Source organism: Engraulis encrasicolus, chromosome 15 (genome assembly GCF_034702125.1).
Source record: "Engraulis encrasicolus isolate BLACKSEA-1 chromosome 15, IST_EnEncr_1.0, whole genome shotgun sequence".
NCBI classification, from domain to species: Eukaryota; Metazoa; Chordata; class Actinopteri; order Clupeiformes; family Engraulidae; genus Engraulis; species Engraulis encrasicolus.
The window spans coordinates 48485576-48495575 of NC_085871.1; the positions used below are offsets into that span (position 1 = coordinate 48485576).

The 10000-nt window shown below is 44.7% G+C and overlaps 1 protein-coding gene across 1 annotated transcript in view; it reads right to left on the reverse strand.

The window, feature by feature from the left end:
• Positions 1–6003: 6003 nt before the first annotated feature.
• tmem209 (transmembrane protein 209) overlaps positions 6004–10000 on the reverse strand; it is a 16939-nt gene continuing 12942 nt past the window's right edge. The window contains exons 13-15 of the mRNA XM_063218064.1: positions 9386–9483; positions 7117–7190; positions 6004–6645 (exon numbers count right to left, since the gene is read on the reverse strand). Coding sequence (XP_063074134.1) covers positions 6591–6645; positions 7117–7190; positions 9386–9483 — 227 coding nt within the window. The 3' untranslated portion in view covers positions 6004–6590. The remainder of the gene's footprint in view (positions 6646–7116; positions 7191–9385; positions 9484–10000) is intronic.

The window sequence follows — 10000 nt, forward strand, 5'->3', positions numbered from 1 at the left end:
AACATTAACATTTAACAAAGCATTTACAAATGTTTGTACATGAGTAATAACCAAACTATGACTGCACAGTGGAGTGGGAATCGACTTGTACTGTGTGAGTTTTATGTGGTTTCAAGCCTTCTTTGGAGGAGAAACTTTCAGGACCAGTGCGGCTGTTCTGTGTCTGCTCTGTTAAGAAAATATGTCTTGCTCATTTACAAACATGTTGTAAATGTTTTGTTGATAATGATAATTGATAATTATTTGCAAAGTCTTTATAAAGCTGTGAATAGGACGTTATTGTAAAGTGTTACCGAAAATTCTTAAAACTCACACACATTCTCACATTCTTAAAACTCACTGTTTTGTTGTTTATTAATATGGAGATGAGGCCGACTCCATTCCTCCAGACTCCAGTGCCAGCGTGGAGTAATGAACAGCATGCCTGTGTTTAATCATCAGTCTGACTCACTGTTTTGTTGTTTATTTGTAAGGAGAGGAGGCCGACTCCATTCCTCCAGACTCCAGTGCCAGCGTGCCGGTGTGGAGTATCTTCATCATCAGCTTCCTCATCCTACTGATGGTGCTGGGAATTGGCGTCTTTTCCTGGAGACGAAGAAGTAATGAACACACACACACACACACACACACACACACACACACACACACACACACACACACACACACACACACACACACACACACACACACACACACACACTACAACCCATTTATGTACAGTTTGTACAATATTCACCTGTATGTGATGTCCATAATAAGGCGTGGCATACATAATGAGTGCGTATACATGCAGTTCAGTATCCCGAATATGATCGGGATATTAAGTATCCCGAATTTGCGTTTGCGCATATAAACACTTCAGTATCCTGGATAAACCCTTATTTGGGATTTTAAGAAATCGAGATATGCTAGGTGGAGTATTTCAAAATAAACCGGGATATTGACGCATGTATACACCTTATCCCGAATACAGGGGCTTTCCATGGAACGCTGTTGCTGGTATCCAGGCTACACGCATTTGAAGAGAATTCTATAACGGCCAAGAATGTAGACTGGGGTGTAACGTTCTGTGCGCATATAAACACCTTATCCCCAATATGATCATAACCGGGATATGCCTCATATTCGGGATAGTGAACTGCATTTAAACGCACTCACTGTAAAGGCCTGCAGTACTTGTGCTTAGTATTCACATATTCAATCCAGTACTTCCTAAGACCATTACCATCCAACATCATATCACACATTCAGCTCTCTGTCCAAATAATAAGGATGAGACCTGAATGACGTCTCCCCATGTGTGCCGTGATAGTATCAAGGATCTGGAACTGGTGCCTGACTTGTACCTGTATATGAAGGGTGGTTGTGGGGGGATTTGCAATGATCTATGTTTGCTTGTTTTGAGCAATGGAATGAATGTAGGCCTATTGGTGTTCTATTCTATTCTATCCTATTCTATTATATTCTGTTCTGTTCTATTCTATTCTACTCTATTCAACTGCATTCTATTCTATCCTATTTTGTTCTATTCTGTTCTATTCTATTCTACTCTATTCTGTTGTATTCTATAGACAGGGGGAGCGGAGGAAGATCTGACTACTCAGGACCAGTACCAGGAAATGATGTGAGTCATCTACACTGGCCATGTCTCACGTGTGTGTGTGTGTGTGTGTGTGTGTGTGTGTGTGTGTGTGTGTGTGTGTGTGTGTGTGTGTGTGTGTGTGTGTGTGTGTGTGTGTGTGTGTGTGTGTGTGTGTGTGTGTGTTAACTCATCTGTATTAGAACCCTCTAAACATATTGGAGTAACCTGAAAAGCACTATACAAAACACAAGGATATCATTGTAATTATTTGTATTAGGTACATTACATATTGACTCCTATGTTGTTCTCTATCCCCAACAGGAAGTGACGTACTCCACAGTGGTCCACACACCAGGAGCAGCAGCAGCCAGCAGACACAGCAACACTGGAGAGGAGAACACAGAATACTCCAGCATCAGGATACACCAGGCAGACTGACACACACACACACACAGGCCCACTTGCACTCACACACACACACATCAACACAGAGGAGGAGAACACAGAATACTCCAGCATCAGGATACACCAGGCAGACTGACACACACACACACACACACACACACACACACACACACACACACACACACACACACACACACACACACACACACACACACGTGATAATTGACACACAACATCAAAGAAAAGATTATTTGTGAAACAAGTTCAGTTTGGAGGAAACTGAGTTTTGATTTTAAAAAAACTTGACATTTATTACTTTGTTTCCATCGTTCAGTGTGAGATATTTGATCCTGAAGTAAACTTTAGGCCTATGTAATGAAATGAAAATAAGCTATCTGCTCAGATGTTAAAGCGTATTCCCACTGATGCAAAGCATGCACAGCATTTGCCATTCCATATTTTTACAGAGGTCATCATGGCCATGCATGTTTTCTTCTTTTGTTTCAGTTTATTTCAGAACCATATGTAATCTAGGCTTTCAATTCTTGTTTTCAACACTGGTGTGAACACCAAATTAAATTTGCGTTCTGCAAAGGAGCACTAACTGCTTGATGTGGGGTGTTTATTTGCACCGCAGTGTGTAGAGAGTTTATGACCACATTGGTATCTGTGGGTGACGGAGGCGAGTTCGTCACACATGTACATTTCCTGTCTTCCAGAGAAGCAGCAGGCTTACTGTGACAATCAGTACTTGTATGTAAACAGCAAGCATGGGGGCCAAAACTAGTAGGCTATTCAAGTTTTCTCTTAACCTGTTCAAACAGTTATAAATTTGCTGTTACAAGAAATGACGGGCAATGTCAGAGTCATAGTACATTACTGAAGACTGTATGTTATGTCATAGTAGAGTAGTAGTCTACTATGGTAATTAAGCTTTCATTTACACTCAGTATGCCACTGGTGGTATGGCGTGCACTATGGGGCTACTGATAAAAGCATAGCAGTTATGGGACTTTTATAAAGCAGTGGCACGCAATGGTCCACAATGGTCCACAATGAATTTGCACATTGCACCCCCACCTCTGAAGTTAGATGATTTATACACACAGTATAGTTCAATGACACAGAACAGCAACAGAAGACTCAGAGAGATGACACTGCTATGAAATGTCTTTTTTTATTCAATGACTATTTACAATATGAAATCAATACAAAACGACCATGGTCTCTCTGTCACACTCACACACACACCTCTTTAATAGCTCAGCTCAGACCTCTGATCGGCCACTTCAGAGAAGCAGCATTTCAGTCACACACACGACACACACAGAATGAGGTTTGCTGGAGGTGACTCGTAAATGGTAGAGACAGCTCAAGACAGGCAGCTTAATCCAACATGCGCTCTCGGCCTCAGTACTCAAAACGGCCACAGAATAGAGAAGCTTTAGGGGACACTGGCAAGTCAGCTTTGGGGAATAGGCCATGGAGCTCTCTCTCGCTTGCACGGTCGGACATCACACACACACACACACACACGCACACGCACACGCACACGCACACGCACACACGCACACGCACGCCCTACATGCATGGGCAAGTCAGCTTTGGGGAATAGGCCATGGAGCTCTCTTCCTCATGGACCTCTCTCTCATACGCACTGATGTCACACACACGCACGCCCCACATGCATGGGCGGACGGACATCACACACACTCACACACACACACACACACACACACACGCACACACGCACGCACCTCACACAGACATGCATCAAGTATGTCTAAGGGGCACAGACAAACCCGTTTGGTGAAAACAGCAGTAAGTAGCAACAGGGCCACACATTTTGTCCGTTTTCTTCCAGAACATCATTCTCATGTAAAAAAAATACCCCCATGCTCTTAGCAAACAGTACGCAGGTCGTAAGTACAGTTGACCTACAGCCCAGAGATTTGGCTTCAAGACATTCACCACCAACCCCCCCCCCCCCCCCCCCCCCCCCCCAAAAAAAAAAACAACAAAACAAAAAAAAAAGCACCTCTGCTATTTTTATTTGCTGTGCACATGCGTTGTCACTGAAGGCAAAGCCACGTCTCAGTTTCGTAACAGGCAACCCCAAGCATGTGCTTCATGATAGCTCAGGGGTGGGGAACCTTTTTCATTTTTCATTCGAGGGGTCATTTCAAATTTTATTTAAGTCCTCCAAGAGGCCATACTATGAAAAAAAAAAAAAACAGGATTTCCCCCTGCACTTTAGGCCTATATTGAAGGTGACCACTCCTTCACTAGGTCCCCTGAAAATATAACTTAATTGTATTGCCAATGTAATTTCTACAATTGTTTCACAAAACATTTCTTGTGAAACTGTATAACATTCAAATTATATTGGGGGCTGGCTAAGATAGCCTCACGGGTTTGTGGGCCATAGGTTCCCCACCCCTGTGATGGACCATGAGGTGCCCAAGTCTCTTCCCCTTCCGGACAGCTCATGGGGCCTAGGAAGTTTAAAAAAAAAAAAGACTGGGCTGTAATGGACTGATCAAACCTAGATCACACATTTTCCACATACACACACCGCATTCAAAGTTTTTTAGCGAGTTCAGGCCCCAGCTTCAGGACTGGAGGTAAAGGGGTGTGACTTGGGTACCCCATAGGCAAGCAGCAGGTTTACAGAACTGCTGCTAGACATTACGGTACCGACTCAAGCTCAGCAATAGCCAATTGCCATGCCTTAGGTCTGTTAATAGGCCAAATAGGTATTTCTTAACTGGTGGGTCGGTACCTAAAAGTGGGTCGCGGAGGGGTCCTGGGTGGGTCGCGGTGCTGTGGTGTAAGAAGTATTCCCCTTTTTATTGCCGGTCCCAAAATAGAGATAAGATGCAGTAATGTCATTGTTAATCCTCCTTTCCACTAGCTCAGTGTTTCTCAAACTTTTTCAGATCGAGGACTACTTTGTCCCCCCAAAAATGTTCACGGACCACCTGTCTACTGAATTGACAGTTGACAGGTGCTAATTTTGATGCAGATTACTTACTTCTTATTCACATTTACAAGCCTGGCTTATTGCGATGAAAATGAGCTATGTTTAGCTTTGTAATAATGTTACAAATACAGCCTACTGCTAGCTTGTCTTGGTAAAATAGAAATCCTCTCGAGGACCACCTGAGCTCTGTCACTGGTCCCCGGACCACACTTTGAGAAACACTGCACTAGTTGATAGACATGTATGTCAGAATAAAATGCAAAATGCTGATGCAAAACGTCCTGTACGTACGCTATGTGGGGCTCTGCTGCTGACCCTGTGTCTCACCTGTCTGTGCATCCTCTGCGTTTTATGTATTTAAGTGCGTTTTGTTGTGTTTTAGTGCGTCTGAGTGTATGTGAACACGTAGGCTATATTCTGTACGTACGCTATCAAATTCATGATTTTGTGTTTGATAACCAATTCCGGGCAGCATAACAAAAAATTGGGTCACAACGTAATGTCCGTGGAAAATTGTGGGTCCCGAAACTATTCCAGTTAAGAACCACTGCCCTAAATAACCTCCATCATGTGTTTAGCTGTATCCAAAACCACATGCCTGTTACTGTGCAACACCCCGAAAAAGAAGACTACACAAGATCAAGCTCAAACGCAAACATTTTTAAAAAGTCACACGTATATACATTCACACCCCTGAGGGGGCTACTTCCAAACATACACACACAGGCACACATACCTCTTGTTCACTATGTACACAGACTTGTCAATATGCTAAGCACCAAATGTAGAAGAAGAAGGAAAAAGAAAGCAAAATGGAAAAGAAAAGTCTATTTAAAAAAAGAGACTGTTGGCCAGGCACAACATGGCCAGACAGGGCTGGAGCCTTCACATCCACATTCAATAAAGCCAAACACCAGTGTCTGGTCTAAACACAGCAGTTATAGTCCTCTATGTGTGTGTGTGTGTGTGTGTGTGTGTGTGTGTGTGTGTGTGTGTGTGTGTGTGTGTGTGTGTGTGTGTGTGTGTGTGTGTGTGTGTGTGTGTGTGTGTGTGTGTGTGTGTGTGTGTGTGTGTGTTGAACAGAAGGAGGAAGGCTGTCTGATGAGTGTCCATATATTATACGGGATGTGCTTTCAGAGACAGGAGGGAGAAGGATGGCAAAAAGAGGCCTTCAGCGGCAGGAGATAAGGATGAGAGGAGGAGGAGAGACAAGGATGAGGAGGACAGGCGGAGAAGAAGAGGAGAGACAAGGATGAGAGGAGGATGAGGAGGAGAGCAGAAGGAGGAGTGTCCATGTGGGTCTGATGTGCTTTTAGGGGCAGGTAGAGGAGAGATCAGGAAGAGTAGGAGAGGAGGAGAAAGAGAAGAGGAGGAGGGTAGAGGAGAGAGAGGAATTAGAGGAGAAGGAGAGAAGGACAAAACGGGAGGGGAGAGGAGGACTACAGGGGAGTATAGGAGAAGAGGGGGATGTGTTCAATTTCCAAAGATCCAAAGGAGGAGGAGAGAGAAGGAGGAGGAGGAGGAGGAGTATAGGAGAAGAGGGGAATGTGTTCAGTCTCCAAAGATCCAGAGGAGGAGGAGAGAGAAGGAGGAGGAGGATAGGAGAAGAGGGGGATGTGTTCAATCTCCAAAGATCCAGAGGACGTTGACTCCTGACAGGCCCAGATTTACCCTCCTGTAGGGGACAGAGGATGCTGTTAGACTCACAAGACAGAACAACATTATCATTATTATTATTATTATTATTATTATTAATAGTAGTAGTAGTATCAATTCATGACATAATAAAAAGCTGTGTTAGACCAATGGCTTGGCTTATACAACAGAACGACGACACCATTATTATTATTAATAGTAGTAGTAGTATCAATTCATGACATAATAATAATAAACTGTGTTTGTGACCAATAGCCCATCACACAGAACAATGTTAATACGATATTATCAAGGCTCAAGTCTGATCGAACAGAATCATCACCGTATCTGTGTATGCAGACCCGAAAACTCGTCAAAGAAAAAAAGCTGACAGTCTCAGCAACGAAAAAGGCGATTGTCGCCAAAAAGCGACCAGTTTGGGGGTATGGTATGTCTCTGTGTGTGTATGCAGGTCTGTGTATGCGTGAGCGTGTGTGTGTGTGTGCGTTACCCCAGCATTCCCGACTCCTTGGTCTTGATGATGAAGAGAAACATCAGCACTGTGTGGAACAGATTATTACGACCCTGAGGAACACACACACACACACACACACACACACACACACACACACACACACACACACACACACACACACACACACACACACACACACACACACACACACACACACACACACACACACACACAGTTTGTTAGAGAGAGGGGGGTGGTGGTAGAGAGAGAGAGACACAGAGAGAAGAGGTAGAAATAAGGGAGAGAAAGTGAGGTAAGCAAGAGAGCAAGAGAGAGGGAGAGAGAGAGCAAGAGAGAGGGAGAGAGAGAGCAAGAGACAGGGGGAGAGAGAGCAAGAGAGAGGGAGAGAGAGAGCAAGAGACAGGGAGAGAGAGGGATTCCTAGTAGGGTTGTGCCGATAGACGATATCATCGTCCATCGGCGATGGACAGCTGGCATCACGATGGACGCAAACCATCGTGATGCCAAGGAATCTTGTACTTGTGTATTTTTGAAGCCGCTGCTATAGTAATCATTACGGTACTTGACATCAAATTTAGCTGACACATTACCGTAAAATCCGTAGTAGTAGCAGCGGTTTTCAAGACAAGTTGTGAACACAAGCCCCAAGCAGAGTGAATTATATAACTACGAAAAAAAAACACAATGGAATTTAAAAAAAAAAACTTGTGAACTAAGCCCGACTAGCCTATTGTTTGCTGCAGATGTATGTAAGTAGGCCTGAGTGATATCGTTCATTTATTTCTGTGACCTAAGTTGTTGACTACAAAGGGGAGTCTTTACGCATTACCTAGCTGGCTCCTCCGGTACATGACGATAAGCAACACGTTCGGCAATTGCGACCGTTTAACATTTCATGTTTAACGGTTCACCTCAGAATGTTTAATCGCTATTCGCGGTGGAGATGTCTTGTGAAGCAGCCACTCAAGAGTGTGAGCAAGCGGTTCCATGTCCGCCCACGTCTTCATGGCTTCACCGCCAGAACTACCCCCCCCCCCCCCCCCAAGACGATGTCATCGTCCATCGCATCGTCTCACTGTAAACATTGTCAGCTGTCAATTAGGGGGACATCGCCCAAGCCTAATTCCTAGGAAGATAAAGGGGAAGCATTAGCTGGTAAAGTTCAGAAGAAAGACAGCCAGCCCCCATAAAGAGGAAGACAAGAGTGAAGCGCGTGAGAGAAAGAGGAAGCGAAACGCTGACAGAGGTGAGAGGATGGAGAGAACTCAAGTGGGTGAAAGAGAGATTGAGGAGAGATTAGAGGCGAGAGAGAACGAGAGAGAGAGAGAGAGAGATTGATTGATGGAGGAGTAAGTCACTACCTTGGGCAGGCTGGTGAGAGGGGGATAGAGTGAGAGAGATGAGAGGGGGATAGAGAGAGAGTGATACAGAAAGAGAGAGAAAAGAGTAAGTGTCTACCTTGGGCAGGCTGTAGACGTGTGGAGGAGGGTGATAGAGAGAGGGGGAGAGATGGAGAGAGATAGAGAGAGATAAAGGAGTAAGAGTCGACCTTGGGCTGTAGACATTAGAGGAAGAGAGTGATGAGAGAGAGAGAGATAGAGAGAGAAGGAGAGAGATAGAGGAGTAAGTGTGTACCTTGGGCAGGCTGTAGACGTATGGAATAGGGTGAGAGAGAGGGATAGAGAGAGAGAGGGGGAGAGAGAGATAGAGAGACTAAGTGTCTACCTTGGGCAGGCTGCAGACGTGTGGAGGAGGGTGATAGAGAGAGGGGGAGAGGGGGAGAGGGATAGAGGGGGAAAGAGATAGAGGACTAAGTGTCTACCTTGGGCAGGCTGCAGACGTGTGGAGGAGGGTGATAGAGAGAGGGATAGAGGGGGATAGGGATAGAGAATGATAAAGAGCGAGGGATATAGAGGAAGAGTGATAGAGGACTACGTAGCTGCCTTGGGGAGGCTGCAGACATGAGAGAGAGAGAGAGAGAGAGAGAGAGAGAGAGAGAGAGAGAGAGAGAGAGAGAGAGAGAGAGAGAGAGAGAGAGAAGTAAGGGTCTACCTTGGGCAGGCTGCAGACATGAGTGATAGAGAGAGTGGGATAGAGGGATAGAGAGAGAGGGATAGAGAGAGGGATAGAGAGAGGGATAGAGAGATATTGATAGAGGAGTAAGTGTGTACCTTGGGCAGGCTCTAGACGTGAGTGATCGAGAGAGTGGAATAGAGGGATAGAGAGAGAGAGGGATAGAGAGAGAGAGGGATAGAGAGATATTGAGAGAGGAGTAAGTGTGTACCTTGGGCAGGCTGTAGACATGTCCCTGGTAGATGAGCTGGTAGTGGGGCGGGGTCGTGCTGCTCTGGTGGATGCAGAACAGGTTCTCATTGGTCACATCTGTTGAACGACACAAGGCACAGCCAATCACACACTGGCAGATCAATACTAGCAGGGAAACATTGTTGATACGGTTTTTTTTTTTCTTCTTAAGCTATGTGTACCAAGAGTGACCTATGCTACCTGTGAGATGGAAGTCATTATTTCTCTATGGACGGTCGTCGAATAAAGCGACCACAACAAATTCGCTGGGAGCGAAACGACCTGAGCGAATGTCAGCGATTAAAGTCAAGCTCACATTATGGTAATGAGCTACAGTATATCACGAAAGTGAATACACCCCTCACAGTTTTTGCAGATTTTTGAGTATATCTTTTCATAGGAAAGCACTACAGAAATTTCACTTTGACACAATGATTAGTGACCTTTTAACAACATATTTAACCACTTGAATTTCTTGTTCACTCAGAAAAAAACAAAATACAGCCATTAATGTTTGAACATGTACTCACAAAAGTGAGTACACCCCAGATTAAAATCCAGTAGAGAAGGGGCTGTGTTGGCTCGAATCGTCTCG